The 18545-nt window shown below is 40.3% G+C and overlaps 1 protein-coding gene across 1 annotated transcript in view; it reads left to right on the top strand.

Moving 5' to 3' along the window:
* The first annotated feature begins 8267 nt into the window (after positions 1-8267).
* Positions 8268-18545, top strand: part of LOC139262351 (potassium channel subfamily K member 10-like) — a 48210-nt gene continuing 37932 nt past the window's right edge. Inside the window, exons 1-3 of the mRNA XM_070877535.1 lie at positions 8268-8352; positions 10398-10720; positions 12478-12595. Of these exons, the coding sequence (XP_070733636.1) occupies positions 8268-8352; positions 10398-10720; positions 12478-12595 (526 nt within the window). The remainder of the gene's footprint in view (positions 8353-10397; positions 10721-12477; positions 12596-18545) is intronic.

The following is an 18545-nucleotide window of genomic DNA, read 5'->3' as shown; positions in this document are numbered from 1 at the left end:
ATGTCAATGGAAAGTCTAGCCCTTTACAGGAAGCTGAAAGGGCTTAGGGAAATAGTCTCAGAATATGAGAGCACAATGATTGAAGGCTCTGTTGCTGACATTACAGTGGACGAGTGGATAACAGATAGTAGACCAGAGTTGCAAGAGCAGACTGCTAGAAAAAATTGCAAAAGTGAGAAGCACTAAGGCCATAAAGGGACTTCTAGACAAAGGCAAGGAGCTGATTTTTCCAGGGTGGTAGCGGGCGTGATCAGTGGCAGGTCAGATGGTAAAGTTGTTATTTTTGATTGCGGGTCGGGAACCCACTGTCATCTTGCTCCCACGCGCCTTACCCCCAGGTGCGTCTGTCATTGTTGAGCCAACCCGATCAGCAGTGGCAGCAGGGGACCCAATTGAGATCATTATCATATAGTTGACAGGCACTTAAGAGCCTTTTTCCCCCTACTTTTTTAATTTCCCTGCATAGCCACAGGAACCACATCTGTCAACCTAAGGGATCAGTTCCGTGACCATTGCGCCAGCTGATTACTTGACAGCATGGAAAACAAACCAAAATAAAAACATGTTGATTACATCAGCTAACAGATTGATGGAGATTCTATTCTACTTGAAAAGCTACTGGTAAATATGAATTCAGTAATTCCTGAAGGGGTCTAAGTCCTATCCTGGATGCGGAGGGAATTACATTTTTCACTAGCCATTCTCGGTTGTTGCTTTCCAACTCAATAGTAATTACAGTGAATTGATTATCACTATAAAAAATGACATAGACCATTTAAATACATTTTTGTGTTGTTTCTGGTCAGGTTTTTCTCACAGTATACTGTGGTTGTCCAGTTACACATTAAATCAAGTCATCAACTGTAACAATTTCATTCTCATTACTCATGCCACTGGTTCAATTTGCTTTCACTCCAGGGGTATTCAACATTCAGGAAAGATAGAATAAAAGGAAAAGGAGGTGGGGTAGCATTGCTGGTTAAGGAGGAAATTAAGGCAATAGTTCGGAAGGACATTAGCTTGGATGATGTGGAATCTATATGGGTAGAGCTGCAGAACACCAAAGGGCAAAAAGCGTTAGTGGGAGTTGTGTACAGACCTCCAAACAGTAGTAGTGATGTTGGGGAGGGCATCAAACATGAAATTAGGGGTGAGTGCAATAAAGGTGTCGCAGTTATAATGGGTGACTTTAATATGCACATAGATTGGGCTAACCAAACTGGAAGCAATACGGTGGAGGAGGATTTCCTGGAGTGCATAAGGGATGGTTTTTTAGACCAATATGTCGAGGAACCAACTAGGGGGGAGGCCATCTTAGACTGGGTGTTGTGTAATGAGAGAGGATTAATTAGCAACCTCGTTGTGCGAGACCCCTTGGGGAAGAGTGACCATAATATGGTGGAATTCTGCATTAGGATGGAGAATGAAACAGTTAATTCAGAGACCATGGTCCAGAACTTAAAGAAGGGTAACTTTGAAGGTATGAGGCGTGAATTGGCTAGGATAGATTGGCGAATGATACTGAAGGGGTTGACTGTGGATGGGCAATGGCAGACATTTAGAGACCGCATGGATGAACTACAACAATTGTACATTCCTGTCTGGCGCAAAAAATAAAAAAGGGAAGGTGGCTCAACCGTGGCTATCAAGGGAAATCAGGGATAGTATTAAAGCCAAGGAAGTGGCATACAAATTGGCCAGAAATAGCAGTGAACCCGGGGACTGGGAGAAATTTAGAACTCAGCAGAGGAGGACAAAGGGTTTGATTAGGGCAGGGAAAATGGAGTACGAGAAGAAGCTTGCAGGGAACATTAAGACAGATTGCAAAAGTTTCTATAGATATGTAAAGAGAAAAAGGTTAGTAAAGACAAACGTAGTTCCTCTGCAGTCAGAATCAGGGGAAGTCATAACGGGGAACAAAGAAATGGCGGACCAATTGAACAAGTACTTTGGTTCGGTATTCACTGAGGAGGACACAAACAACCTTCCGGATATAAAAGGGGTCGGAGGGTCTAGTAAGGAGGAGGAACTGAGGGAAATCCTTATTAGTCGGGAAATTGTGTTGGGGAAATTGATGGGATTGAAGACCGATAAATCCCCAGGGCCTGATGGACTGCATCCCAGAGTACTTAAGGAGGTGGCCTTGGAAATAGCGGATGCATTGACAGTCATTTTCCAACATTCCATTGACTCTGGATCAGTTCCTATGGAGTGGAGGGTAGCCAATGTAACCCCACTTTTTAAAAAAGGAGGGAGAGAGATAACAGGGAATTATAGACCGGTCAGCCTGACATCGGTAGTGGGTAAAATGATGGAATCAATTATTAAGGATGTCATAGCAGTGCATTTGGAAAGAGGTGATATGATAGGTCCAAGTCAGCATGGATTTGTGAAAGGGAAATCATGCTTGACAAATCTTCTGGAATTTTTTGAGGATGTTTCCAGTAGAGTGGACAAGGGAGAACCAGTTGATGTGGTATATTTGGACTTTCAGAAGGTTTTCGACAAGGTCCCACACAAGAGATTAATGTGCAAAGTTAAAGCACATGGGATCGGGGGTAGTGTGCTGACATGGATTGAGAACTGGTTGTCAGACAGGAAGCAGAGTAGGAGTAAATGGGGACTTTTCAGAATGGCAGGCAGTGACTAGTGGGGTACCGCAAGGTTCTGTGCTGGGGCCCCAGCTGTTTACACTGTATATTAATGATTTAGACGAGGGGATTAAATGTAGTATCTCTAAATTTGCGGATGACACTAAGTTGGGTGACAGTGTGAGCTGCGAGGAGGATGCTATGAGGCTGCAGAGTGACTTGGATAGGTTAGGTGAGTGGGCAAATGCATGGCAGATGAAGTATAATGTGGATAAATGTGAGGTTATCCACTTTGGTGGTAAAAACAGAGAGACAGACTATTATATGAATGGTGACAGATTAGGAAAAGGGGAGGTGCAACGAGACCTGGGTGTCATGGTACATCAGTCATTGAAGGTTGGCATGCAGGTACAGCAGGCGGTTAAGAAAGCAAATGGCATGTTGGCCTTCATAGCGAGGGGATTTGAGTACAGGGGCAGGGAGGTGTTGCTACAGTTGTACAGGGCCTTGGTGAGGCCACACCTGGAGTATTGTGTACAGTTTTGGTCTCCTAACCTGAGGAAGGACATTCTTGCTATTGAGGGAGTGCAGCGAAGGTTCACCAGACTGATTCCCGGGATGGCGGGACTGACCTATCAAGAAAGACTTGGTCAACTGGGCTTGTATTCACTGGAGTTTAGAAGAATGAGAGGGGACCTCATAGAAACGTTTAAAATTATGACGGGGTTAGACAGGTTGGATGCAGGAAGAATGTTCCCAATGTTGGGGAAGTCCAGAACCAGGGGACACAGTCTAAGGATAAGGGGTAAGCCATTTAGGACCGAGATGAGGAGGAATTTCTTCACCCAGAGAGTGGTGAACCTGTGGAATTCTCTACCACAGAAAGTTGTTGAGGCCAATTCACTAAATATATTCAAAAAGGAGTTAGATGGAGTCCTTACTACTAGAGGAATCAAGGGGTATGGTGAGAAAGCAGGAATGGGGTACTGAAGTTGCATGTTCAGCCATGAACTCATTGAATGGCGGTGCAGGCTAGAATGGCCGAATGGCCTACTCCTACACCTATTTTCTATGTTTCTATGAATATAACTAATTAAATTTTTCAGTCTGAGACTTTGGAGGTGAATTTCTGCAGAGGTTCTCTCACTTGTCTATTGTTAACTTCAACAGAAGAGCTGCAGAAATCCCAGAAACATATTGTAAGCACCACTTACACTGTTTGTCAGGGTTTCTGTAGCTCTTCCACTGAACTTGCATAAGATTGTAAATCTACCTTTTTACAATTACATTTAAAATCTGCTTAATTATATATATTACATATACATGCATATCTTTTAATTGTACCAGTTATTGAAAAATCTATAGATTTGTGACTAAAGCACCAATTACTGTACTTTTTAAATTATTTTCTTGATTGTATTTGTAGATGGTTTCATATTACTTAATGATAATATTTAAATATTTCTTTGTCACTCATATATAACTTTTATTATATTATTGTACAGTAAAGATTCAACACCGCACCGGACCCGCCCAGGTAGGCAAAATTCCGACCAAGGAGGTTGGCAAGAACAGGAGTCGATTTTTGAGTGAGATAGAATGTGGACATTGAAGTTTTGGATGAGTTCAGAATGCTGGTGGGGTTGGTGTTGAAAGACTCATGAGAAAAAAATGTATCCAGCAACAAGAGCAGGAATAGAGCAAGAAAAGGGAAGATGTTGCAAACTGTAGTGAGCAGAAAAGCACATTCCTTTATGCATATGCAAGAGCCTTGGCAATGTGATTGATGCAGGAAATTGTAAACTGTTGCATGGCAGAAAGACACCTGCACATGGAGAGTAAATTAGCTAAAAGAAAAAAAAGAAATACTTGGAATTCTATAGCAACCTTTCATGATCTCAGGACATCCCAAAGTGCTTTACAGCCAAATAAGTTAGTCAGAAGCGCAACAGCTAATTTGCACACAGCAAGGTCCCACAAACAGCATTGTGATGATGACCAGATAATCTGTTTTAGTAATTTTGGGTTGAGGGTTAAATAGTAACCAGGACACATCTGGGTGAAACTAGCAAAATAGACGTTGTATCCAGAGCCCAGGATATTGAGAGGTCCAGTGAGATTTTTGGTGGACAAGGTGTCAACTGTGGCTCAGTTGGTAGCACCCTCACCTCGAAGTCAGAAGGTTGTGGGTTCAAGTCCAACTCCAGAGACTTGAGCACAAAAATCTAGGCTAACGTTCCAGTGAGGGAGAGCTGCACTGTCGGAGGTACCATCTTTCCAATGAGATGTTAAACCTGATCTCTCAGTTGGATGTAAAAGATCCCATGGCATTATTTTGAGGCAGAACAGCAGATTTATCCCTGATATCCCAGCCAATATTTATCCCACAATCAACATCACTAAAACAGATTATCTGGTCATTATCACACTGCTATTTGTGGAAGCTTGTTGTGCACAAATTGGCTGCTGCATTTCCTACATTGCAACAGTGACTGCACTCCAAAAAGTCACATGGCACTGGGCAGCCAATTCAGCTATAGTCTTTTCTCATTCATAACAATGGAAACTCCATAAGTAGGAGTTCTCATTATTATTGTCATGTATCCTACATGGCTACTGTTGGTACTATCACAAGGTGTGCCACCAGAGGCACAGCATTGGGAGACTTGTAGGTTACCTGTACAGGTGTGCCTGGCCTAGTATAAAAGGCAGGCCTCCAGGTGTGATCCTCACTCTGGAGTTAACAAATAAAGGACTAAGGTCAATCCAGTTCAAGTACAACACATTGCCTCGTGGAGTCATTACTAGAGCATCTAAGGACACAACAATTATGATTGAGAACCCCCCAACCACCCCCCCCCACACACACACACCAAAACACCAATAAAAAATAGAAAAAATACACCACATATTTAACATTAATTTAAAATTAAAGTTAATAAATGTCTTAGAAAAAATATTTTTCCAATTTTTTTAAAGTTTTGCAATTATGGTTTTAAATAAACTTACCTTAGTGGGCAGGGTTTTTAACATTAAAATGTGTTTTTTTAATGTTATTTTTATATGTTTTTGTATGTTTTAAAACTCTTACGCTGGTAAAAGTAGGCTATAAACCTGCTTTTACCAGGTACAAGAATTTTAAGGACATTCGCAGGGCAAGAGATGGGAAAATACCGCAATCTTGCCCATGCGAATGTCCTTGCTGCCAAGATATGGAGGATTTGTCAAGCTAAAACTTGACAGATCGGAAAACCCAGTTCTCGGCGCATGCGCATTGAGCTCCGCAAACTGGCTTTTGCGATGCCATCCCTGGTCCATACACAATCCGTACGGACCCGGGGAGACTGCGATTTCAGGGCCAATGTATTTATTATAAGTGTAATTGTTAACTGCATATGGCACAGACATGCAGTGGATAATTATGTTATAAACTTCACAGAATAGTCATCCATTGATGGACAGGGTCGCGTTGCTTTTAAAATACAATCGATTGAAATTTAATGAACAATTTAGTATGCATAGCTACTTATATACTTATAGATGCTTACTTTGGCCCATAGTCTTTCAAACATACTGTATTTTTATTAGTTATTTGATTTGACCACACATGTGCACAAACGAGCCTTGGAGGCAGATGGTTGTTCTCAATGATTCTCAATGGAAAGAGCTCTACGTGGGGCAATGCCATTTGGAGTCCCATCTTCATGAATTATTTGGATGAAGGCATTCACAAGTTTGTTGATGTCACAGAGAGTTAGGCATTTAAATCAAATGCATAGGTAAACACCAATTTAGACATAGTGGAGGAATGGCTGGTGTCTGGCAGATGTCCTTCAATGTGGTGCATTTAGGCCTGGGTAATTCCTGACATGTGTCCACAATGCAGGGAAATCTGCTGAAGCTAGTGGAATAGAACGGATGACCTGTTGGTCATAGTGGATCAAAAACTGAATGTCCACAAGCAATGTGACAAGACAACTGGAAAAGCAAATAAGGTTTCAAATTGTATTGCTAGAACAGTGCAATATAAAACTACGCATACTACACTTAAGTTGTACAAGGCATTGATTGGTACAGCCACATTTAAGGTACTGTGTTTAGTTTTAGTACATGAAGATGACTGGTTGATTTATTTCGAATTGATGAAACTGACGAGTAAATCCTTGGACAAGGGCTGCTGCAGTTTTAATATGGTAGCAGGTACACAAGAAACAAGGGATGGGCGAGCTTTGGGAAAAATACTGCAGAAATCTTCATGTAACCCCTTGAATATTGCGATAGTATTTTTGCAACGTACCCAACATTGGTATTACTGTTGATTTTGATTCGATCCTAAACTGATTGTATTCAATGCAACTGCGTATGTCGTAATTACATCCTATAGTGTCCAGCATTTCGTCTTTATACACTGACAATTTAGAAAACTTTTTGAAGAAATCTTTAAAAAGGGTTAAACGAACCGGTTTCCCGACCACTCCCAGATTTTTTTTTTACTTTCTGTTGTCAAAGAGCCTGGAAAACGCCGCCCTCCCCTTTGTTCTCGCTGAATCCCCTTAATAGCCGATGGCTCACTCGGTATGAGTTGTGGTTGCAGATGAAAGCGCCGCCCGGCGAAAGCTCAGTCATTGACATTCCGCACAGGTTCAAAGATTCAGGAATACCGGTTGCGGCGCAATGCGATTAAGTATTGCAAAATGCAATCACCAGTTGAACTTCCAAATGACATCGACAATGATTCGATACTATCCGTCTCCTTTACTCCTTTTATTTACTTGTACGATAGCCATGGCATGTTTGTGAGCACAATGTATACATAGAAAACAGATAAATAGATCCAATTTATAAAAACAGTACCTTACAATATTCAGACGTATTTATGGAATAAAAACTTTCAAAGTATACATTATTCAGACATGTAATGTACACGATCGACACGCATAAAGTTACACGTAGCCTGCAATATTGCAAACTGTGTGTTTGCGGTAATGTCAGCATCTGCACTTGGTAAATGCTGGAATGTTACACACAACAGGCTCTTACGAGACAAACGCATACACGGACTGTAGATCCAAACTGATGTGTACGCATACATTGCACAATTAGATGCGAGTACCTACATACACATTTGAACCTGTTACAGAAGCAATAGTGTAAACAGTCCTTTGGGTGAGAGAATGCCTCCCAAGCCACCTGATGTTGCTCGCCATCCCCCTCTTTGTGTAGGGAATGTTTGATGAGCTGGCTGCCGCCTGCCGCAGGACACTGCCATGTGTCGACAAACCCAGCGTGCCTCCGACTCACAACTCCACCTAACAACACGACACAGCCACACACAGCCTCCATCTCCAGCCAAAAACAGTCAGTCCAACCACTCCAGCCACTCCGGAAGCAAGATCTGCTATTTTCTTCATAGATATATTATATATATTTTTTTAATTGACAGATGTAAGGCAGACGCATGCAATTCTTTCTGCAGTGTGAGATCATTGGTGCACGGATTGTTTCTGATGTTGCTGAGCCCCAGCCCGGTTTATGATTTTTGCTTCATTTTTAAAAAAAATCTCACTTTCTTTATTTTATCGACCTGCTTGGAATAAAACAGGTAAAATGTTGACTCCAAAGGATGGCCTTTCATCTTAAGTACACGCATTCCGAGTAACTGATTGCAATTTGCGGATGCAAGAAAAGGAAAGGTTTTGGCGATCGAAGATGAAATTTCCAATAGAATCGTCAAGAAAACACACTGGTTGTGACCCTCCAGGTTTGTAGCCGTAATGCAGTAAGAATTTATGTGTGTGTGTGTGTTATTTGGATTTTTGTTCCGTGAATTGAATGGTATTTGCCCATGGCTTTGATATTTTTAGCTTTTCATTTAAGGTATATATGTATAAACAAATCGATGGACAATTACGTGAGCGAGTAACTTGCCATTAAATAGCCAAGCGTTTGCCTCGTTTCACCGATATTTACTGGAGAGAATTCGTTTTAATGGGGTTCCGACTCCAGGTCCTCGCAATAACCATTTTGTAACCATTCATTATATATATATATATATATGCTGCACTGCTAACTGAGCAGTTACATCGTGGGATCTAACCGCACGGCTGGGGTCTCAATAGAGAGGTTACTTTGAATTTGTAATTCTTTATTCATTCCAAAATCCATACTGGGAATATCATTTATTTTGCTCGCTTTTTATTTCATTGCCATTATTGTTTTCATTGATGGTTGAGATCGCCTGTGCAGCTGTGGTCTAGTGTGTGTGTGTTTTATTGCACGGAGCGGGTCACTATAGCGAGCAAAAAACCCGCAGTCTGGTGCGGGGAGGCAGGAACAAAAGCAACACTGGGCAATTTACTGCTAAATACATTTCTTCTGAGACTGCTGTATTTCATTGGCATATTAACATAGAAAACGAATCTGTTTATACCTCTTCAGCTTTTACCCGTTTTCACATTCGCTATCCCCTATATTGCTGTCTTGTCATATTCCCGATGAGCTGTGTAAATTCAAATACCTCATCGCAGCACCCACAACACACACGGCACAACAATTTCAAAACATTGTTTGATTCATCAGTGATACTTCCCCGATTGAAAACTTATGTCCGCGGACCGCTGAATGTGAGGGAAGGCAGTATTAACCTATAAGCTGCTTTATATGTCTGGTAAACAGCGGATGACATCATTCCAAACAGCTTGTAATTTCTCGTAACAGAGACCCAAAATCTTATTCATTTTTTGTGAATTTCCCGGCGGCTTTAGAAACTGTATGCAAATATCCAAACCGACTCTTGGATTAAGCAACTCTCTTGGCGGGTTGGGTGCACTGTCGTTATCAATGCTTGGCATCAGAATACATTAGTTCGCCACAATAACAGCCGCAAGTGCAGTGTTGCCTAGGAGTTTATCGTTTCGTTGAATGCAGAATAAATTGCATACAAATCGACCGTTTCCGGTAACCCTACACAAGCTGTCAGTTCCTGCTAATGCTTTTAATGATTGCTGCTGGCTCGAGTCACCCTCGCAGAATGGTATCAATGGTCATTAGAACAATGCCTAATACGCCTTATATATCGAATGGGGTTGAATCTGGGCGAAATAGACACACGCTACCAGTTAATTTGACATAGTTAGTTGCAGTTCGCACATTTTAATTAATATTATCACCGGCATGGGCACGATAGGCCGATTGGCCTCCTTCTGTGTCGTCATTTTTCTATAATGATTGTACGATTATTATATATGAGGAGATATAGCTGTGGGTCGGGGGAGAATAAACGATTGAATTCTACAGCATGGAGGCATTCTCGCCTCAGTGTCTGAATTCTATTACTTTAGTTTGACGGTTCCATATGCCCTACACACTGAAGGGAGAATGACCCGGTACCGGGGTCTGCACGTGTAACCTGACACAACTACAAGTAACTTATTCTATGAGGAATGGCACACAATGATATCATCGGCACCAGGAAGTGCTGCTGACATGCGCGTATTTAAAATAAAAATACTACTCCGGCAATAGGAACACGTTTGCATGTCACGACTGCACAGAACAAACTTGACGAGGCTGAGTTACATACAGTTGAAACAGGGGGCGTTCCACTAATCTGCACACCTCCAGGAAACATTCTGGTCACAAGGTCAGACTCGGAAGGAAAATATGAAGTTAGTATGTATCCTAAATTGATATCAGATTGACAGTTAAAGCAGCAAATACCCTTTCTTGGTGCATAGAACTATAATAGGTTTGATTCTCTCGCTCCATCCTGGGATCAGAGTTATACTTCATTATTTCTTGTTTTAGTGGCTGTTCAATCCACTGTGCAAGCCTGTGACCCAAAGAGCAACGGGCACTACCCCGTGTCCAGGCTCTCCATATCCTCCAGAACCACGGTGGTAGCCAGCATGGACAGTGGCCCCCACAGGTCGCCCACAGTCATGAAGTGGAAGACGGTGCTGGCCATCTTTGTGGTGGTTGTGGGTTACCTGGTGATCGGAGGCGCAGTCTTCAGAGCTCTGGAAAAACCTTTCGAAAGCAAACAGAAGAATAAGATCACTGTAGAGAAAGCGAATTTTCTTCGGAATCATCCCTGCGTGAACCCCGGAGAACTTGACGCGCTTATTGAGGTAAGGAAATGGATGCACAAAAGTGCGTTCAGGTTCAACTATTTGCATGTCCTGTACGAGAGTGGTTTGATAAGTGTATTGTGTCGATCAGCTGAACTCTCCACACCAAAGAGAGAGTTCATTTTACTTTAAAAGAAAACGTTTGTTGGGTTTTGGTAAAGGGAAGCGGTTGGTTCGAGAGGGAGAGGAAGGTATTATTCAGACTTAATGCTCAGCCCTTGTTGACCGACCAATTCAATGTTCTTTTTCTTACTCACAAGATCAACTTGATCCACAACTAACCGCCAACAGTTGTTTGAACCCCGGAAAAAAGTGTCAAATTGTTGAAGTTACAATGACTTTTTAAAAATTAAATATCTTTATTTTCTTACTTAAATATCTTAGTCGTCTTAAATGTCGCGTGATGTTTATGGTTAATCGTAAAGAAGTGCAGGATATTCACACGGTCGATAAGTCATATCTGAACAATGTCTCAGGTGAAAGTAATAACCCGCGCATGCTTGGTTCTGTATTTCAAGGAGGCCGTGGTTCTTCAGACATTATACACGCATCTCACTTCTGATTTCGACCTTAATCCAGTGCACCACCGTGACGTGCACAGGTGATTCACTACCCTAGTTTTCAATAAGTGCATAGACAATGGCATCACCTGTACAGTGAAGAGTGCGGTGTATTTGGTATTGGCATAGGCGTATTCATTTAACCAATGGCTATCAGTCAGAAGGTGCTACGAAGAATACAGGAAACAAAACTGAACAAATATGCTCAACCATGCCAATTAACAATAATCATTATTTTATTAAAAGAGCAGATAGCTGATCATAATATATATTGAATTTAAACCTAGACTAATACTCGCCTGTGCATTATCTCTTATGCGGAATAGAAGAAAGAAAAGACTTGCAATTATATAGCCCTTTCTCGACCTCAGACTGTTCCAAAGCGCTTTACAGTCAATTAGTACTTTTGAAGTGTAGTCACTGTTGTAATGTAAGAAACATGGCATCCAATTTGTACACAACAAGCTCCCACAGACGGCAATGAGATAGTGAGCAGATAGCTTATCAACCTGAAAGATTAATTCTGTTTCTCTCTCCATAGATGCTGCCTGACCTGCATTTCCAGCATTCTAATATTTTGTTTTTGCATTAATGACCAGATAATCTATTTTATTTAGTGATGTTAGTTGAGGGATTATTTTGAACAGGAACAAATATTAGCAGAACTCCGTAGCTGCTCTTTGAATAGTGCCATGGGATCTTTTACGTGATTGGGGTGGGCTTAAAAAAAACTTTATGAAATTGGCATATATTGGGAATGTAGAGAATAGCAGTTCTTAAAGAATAGTTCATTCAATAAAAAAGAAAGTTTTACCAGAATTAGTTACAAAAAATCTTGGTAACTGATAGATACAAAGGAAGCTATTGTAAAATTTGTAACAATTTTTGAGGGACGTGTTTCTATAACTTTGTTACAATTGATATTGTCAGTTGAACAAATGTCAAGATATAATTATCTGATGAAAGGTCATCGACTTAAAATGTTAATGTTACCTTCTCTTCCGCTTGACCTGCTGAGTGTTTTCAGAATTTTCTGTTTTTACTAAATATATATATGTGTGTATATATACATACTGTATTTTGGACACCTCTGTAAAAGTATAGATTTATGCTCTCACAACCATATATTTCTATTGCTTTATTGTGGATAATTTGTTTTAAAGTACAATTTATTTATGTACAATCATTTCTTTCTAGCATGCAATTGAGGCTCTTGGTGCAGGAGTGAATCCTGTAGGTAACTCAGCTAACAATACAAGTCACTGGGAACTTGGCAGTGCCTTTTTCTTTGCTGGGACTGTGATAACCACCATAGGTAATTTTTTTTAAACTTTGTTACCAATATTAATAGTATAAGTGAAAACAGTTTCAGTGCAGCAAGTGGATGTAAAGCAGTCCAGAGTCTTTGTGTGATGCTCTGTCCCCTTTATCTTTTACTTTCTTTTACAATTCCCTTCTCCTCACACACAAACTAGAGACACGCCTTACCAGTGCTGTAACTAAGAATGGAAATTTGGGTGGGCCTCAACTTATGGCGGATTCAATGGCCAAAGGTCTGCTGATCTCTCTTGTAGCGTGTATTCGCTTTGTTTCATATTTTGAATAGTATTGACTAAATGCACAACTGGAGTAGGTGTGACTCAAAATGAAAACAAGTTTTAATAAAAATCAAAAATTCTCATCTAGTTAAAGTGTTGGGTCAAAAATTCTGAATCAAAATTGAAATGTGTTTATGAACCACAAATTATGCTGAATACATCAGCACTGAAAACACTCTGCTGTAAACTGATTCCACACACATACACACACTTGCACACACAAAACATCTCTCTGACATTATTTTCTCCTTCTCCTTCCCATTCATCCCTTCTAAAAATCCGTTTCCATTCTTGAATTTGCTACCAATTTGGGGTGAACATACGGTACAATAATAATAGCAACTGTACCGCTTTTCTGCACCCATCCTTCCTTCACAATGGTTACATTGTTCATTTTAGTGGTTCCCCTTGAGCCCAACTAGCTGAGCAGCCGTCTTTTGGAGTGGCTGGGCTCGCCACACTGTCCTCTCCTGGACAACTTCCAATCTGATGGCCAAAAGCAATTCGTCCCTGAATGAGGTTTGTATGTTTGATGAATCTGGAGCATTTCATTAAAAAGGATAAAAAGTGTTGCGTGAATCAGAAGGAATTGTAAAGAAAGAAAGAACTTGCATTTATATAGTGCCTTTCATGACATCAGAATATCCCAAAGTGCTTTACAGCCAATGAAGTACTTTCGAAGTGTAGTCACGGATGTAATGTAGGAAATGCAGCAGCCTATTTGCACACAACAAGACTGCACAAACAGCAAAGTGATAATGACCAGATAATCTGTTTTAGGTGTTGGCTGAGTGATGAAAGCGACTGACTGACAGAATTATAATAAGCAGTCGCTGCTTTATTTACTCCCGACCGGCTGTGCAAAAATAAAAAAAAAATACACAAATAAAAATGGCACCTTGTAAAAAAAAACCACACACAGGCCTTACACCCAGCATCATCCCCCATCTCCACTTCATCAAGATAAATACAGCACTCATCAAAAAGCAATTGGTCGTACAGATTGCGTTGAGACACCAGCAATAATAATGACAGTTACTGTCAGTCCCTGCTGGCGCAATCATGATGTGAATGGTGCAAAATTAATGTTATTTAGTGGTAGTTATGATGATGGCAGAAGATGATATAGACTAGACCACAAACAGAAACTCCTCCTCCTGCCTCTCTCCCTCTCCTCATCAACACCCCCCCAACCCCCTGCCACCCCCGCCCCGACCCCCACAACAGTGTCAGCCATGGCCTCTGAATCAGAGGGTTGTGTCCCACTCTGGAGACTTGAGCACAAAAATCTAGGCTGACATTCCATTGCAGTGCTGAGGGAGGCTGCACTGTTGGAGATGCCACGTCTGCTCTCTCAGATGGACGTAAAAGATCCGTATTTCGAAGAAGTGCAGGGGAGCTATCCAATATTTATCCCTCAATCAACATCACAAAAAAAGATTATCTGGTCATTATCACATTGCTGTTTGTGGGAGCTTGTTGTATGCAAATTGGCTGTCACGTTTCCTACATTACAACAGTGACTACACTTCAAAAAGTACTTCATTGGCTGTAAAGCACTTTGGGTAATTCTGAGGTCACGAGGAGCATTATTTAAATTCAAGTCTTTTCTTTCTTTTCACACACATCGCCCACCTCAGGTCTTGCCCTTTCAAAACAAACAAAAAGAAACAAACACATAGCGGGCACTGGCTGATGATGACCTGCACCAGCAGCTCACTATCCGCACATCAGATCCCATCAGCTTCATTCCCTCCTCCTCTTCTTCCCTTATCTTCACACTCAGTGCACCGCAGGCTGGCTCACCCACAAATCCACATCGCGCTCGCTACCTGTCTGCTGAGGTGACTCAGCCTTGGCTGGGTGTACATTTGTTTTTTTTTAATGTTTATTTTTGTTATTATTTTAATTGTTTCACATTGACACTCGGGCTGCTTCTGCTCTTGTTAACTTAGACCCAAAAACTCCAGACGTCACTAACGATGTGGCTCGTGGCTCATCTGTTACTGGAGTTTTTTTCTCTATTTTTCATCTCAAACTGCAACCCCGGGAGAAAATCTTACGAGATTTTCACTGCAGTTCATTCCCCTACCTGCCCCCCCTCTTCACACACACTCTTTTTTTTGGTTGGCTGAAGGGAATTGAGAACCAGTTGAGAATCACTGAACTTCTCTGCATTCGCAGCATTTACACAGACTTAGATTTGGGTGGACCCAGGTGCTAATTGGGTGGGCCATGTCTAGACCTCTACACTTTACTGCAATATCTTTCAATTAAGGGAGACAGACTTTGAGAAAAGTCTTTTAGAGAATAAGTACTACAGTCTATGTAACTTTTCCCCCAAACCCTTCCAGCTTTCCACCTCTTTCTTTTCTTTCATGTAAAACCTTCTCCAAACACATTTCTAACCATGCCTTCGCTCATCTTTTATTGCTTGGTGTCTGTTTCTTTACTGTAAGGCTTCTTGTGACACTCACTACAGTAAATGCACTATATAAATACATGTTTTTGTATATGTTGGGAGAAATCTACACTATCCTGGTGTGCTGCACTCCCAAGGTGACATGACATTATAGGTCAGAAAGAGAGAGGTTTTTGGTTTGTGATCAGCTTATGTGAGTGACTCAGTTGGTATTGTAAAAGGGAATGCATTTATGATCTGAATTGGCAACTTATCTTTCAATCCTTTAAAGGCCCAATGTGAAGCATAAGGTGCTGCAGTACATGACCAAACATGTAGAACATGTTTTTCATGACATAATATAGAGCTGCAGTTCGAATTTAATGTGTATCAAATAAAGCGTCCATACTTTGTTGTAGCTTTTACTAAACGATGATAGTAAGGATGAAAGAAATGAGTGAGCATGCTCTTTGTTTTTATTTTCTTCGTCAATAAGTAAATCATTAGGTGTTGAATTCTAGAATCATTATCTAAAATCATTTTAGAGAAAAAATGCATCTGTTGGAAATGACACAGAGCAATCCACAGAGAGATGGAATGTGGTACGTTCTGCAAATTTGTAGCATGATTGGTATCCAGAAATTAGAAGTATGCTGTTCTTCTAGCGAGGCATTCATGAACTGATCTCATCACCAATATTAACTGGTTACAATAAGAGCCTCTAGATGACCAGAAATATCAATTTTTTCAGCAGTGTGGTGTAGCAGTATATTGTACCATTTTATTAACAGGTAAGGAGTTCTGAAATCCCATACCACGTACACAGATAAGGGGAATGCATTCAATTTTGGAAATACTTTCTTCAAAGTACTAATCAAAAGAAAAATGCATTCCCAGTGGGGAGTTGTGCTTATATCAGAAAGTCATCAGCATCTGAAAAAAAGAGGTTAACAGCTTGGGTGAAGCCCTTTCATCAGTACTGGTTCTGATGAAGATTTTACACTTAAAATGTTGAACTATCTTTTCTCTTTTTAATGCTGATGGGCCTGCTGTGTATTTCAGTATTTTGTGTTTTTATTTCCTCAAAGTTCTATTATCCTCCAGGAAAGTAGAATATTCCAAGCTTTGGATTTTCCAAGCTTTGGATGACCACTGCAAATACTATTTTTTGATTAGCTTCCAAGAGCATTTGTAATATGGCCAAACAGACAAAAGCAAACCCCCTCGCCGAGGTAGATTATTGTACTGTCTCAAAGGATTATACCTAATAGCTCAACTGATGACTAATAGAACCTTTAGCATAGAATGCAGTTAGTGATGGGGCAGTCTGGAGTTCAAAGCCACAGCTGTCCAGTATGGAAGCTAGATATGCAACTCATTCCATTTTTTTCCACTTTACTTTCTTCCACACATATTCATTTCTAAAATTCTCTACTGTAGAATTTTGCTTTCTGGTCTTTGCTCTTGGTTATTATTTGAAAATCTGTTAACATAAATTGTCCCTCAGTTATACCTTTTTCCCCTTCAGAACATAATTACTTTTAGAAGCATTTTTTAGAAGTCTATTAAGTCCAACAAGCCCATCACCTTTTCATAATCAATCCCATTCATTTGCCTTCTTACCACAGGGGTAATTCCATGATCTAGCACTCCCAGAGAGCAGCCACATTAGCAAGGGCAATAGGTCCTTTTGTAGCCCCAGTTCTCCAACCCTAATTTCCTGTAAGCACAGCTTACTGAGATTGCAAAATTACAGAATTTCTCTTTCTCCTTTCTCTATCCTAAAATTAATCTAATTGTCTCTTGAACCCATTTTATGTTTGTTGCTTCAGTGCTCTTCTTGGTAACTTATTCCATAATTCCTTTGGGATTGTCTAATGAGGAGAGGTTGAGTAGACTAGGTCTATATTCTCTAGAGTTTAGAAGAATCAGAGATGATCTCATTGAAACATACAAAATTCTTACAGGGTTGATAGGATAGATGCAGGGAGGATTTTTTCCCTGGCTGGGAAGTCTAGAACCAGGGGTCACAGTCTCAGAATAAGGGGTCGGCCATTTAGGACTGAGATGAGGAGAAATTTCTTCACTCAGAAGGTGGTGAATCTTTGGAATTCTCTACCCCAGAGAGGTGTAGATGCTCAGTCGTTGAATATATTCAAGACAGAGATCAATAGATTTTTGAATATTAATGGAATCAAGGGATATGGGGGTAGTGCAGGAAAGTGAAGTTGAGATAGAAGATCAGCCATGATCTTATTGAATGTCGGAGCAGGCTCAAAAGGCCAAATGACCTGCTCCTGCTTCTAATTTTTATGCTCTTATGTTCTTAGGTTTCACTCAACTTCCCTTCTTACTCCTAACTTCCTAATTTTTTTTAACATGTCCCCTGGTTCATCACAGCCATTAATTTCCCGCGAGCCAATTGGTCAATACCCATCATAATGTTGGAAAGTTTAATTGGTTAATTTCTTAATTTCTCCCTCCAAAGTAAAAAAGCCCAATTTCCTTAAACTTTTCTCATAACTTAGAATTCTAATAACCAGAAACGTACTTGTCCCTGCACCCGCCCAATAAAGTTCTATGATTAGGTGACCAAAACTACACACAATATTTTGGATGGGGTCTGACTAATGCATTGTACAGTGACAATACTTTTGCTTTGCATTCTATTCCTGTTTTAATGCAATGGAATATCTTTTCAACATAGTTTTGAAATTTTCTGTCAGCACTATCTTGATTTCTGCAAGTTTCTTTGCATCATTTTTATATGCTTAATTGAAAACCTGTCTGCTGGCATACCAATCCCTCCAAAATATATGCCTAATTGATTTCATGATATATAACCATGTTGTGTAGCATTAACATTTAGTGCACTATATACAACTAGTGCAGTGAGCATATTCTTAAAGTTGAATGTGATTAATCACCTGGTAAGAGATTGGACTGGTTACTAAAATAAAAGTAAATATTTAAGGAGGGACTTCCATTATCAAGCCGCTTATTAAAAATTAAGTAGTTGCAAAGAATTATGGATAATAGTAACTTTCTTTTTTGCATGTCAATTTCCACTGATATTCAGATGTTTGTTTAAAAGTCAGCATTGTGACGCCACCAACTCTCTTTTTAAATAAACATATTAATTAAATTAGCAGAATGAAACACAGTATGTTAGATTAATCAAAATAATGATAACAATCTGCCTTTTGAAAATAATTTTGGTGGTGAGACTCCCCATTGAAAGTATATTTCAGTGAATGTTCCCAAAT

Source organism: Pristiophorus japonicus, chromosome 4, assembly GCF_044704955.1.
Source record: "Pristiophorus japonicus isolate sPriJap1 chromosome 4, sPriJap1.hap1, whole genome shotgun sequence".
NCBI lineage: Eukaryota > Metazoa > Chordata > Chondrichthyes > Pristiophoridae > Pristiophorus > Pristiophorus japonicus.
The sequence above is the reverse complement of the archived record's forward strand: the minus strand, read 5'-3'. Positions and strand labels throughout refer to the sequence as shown.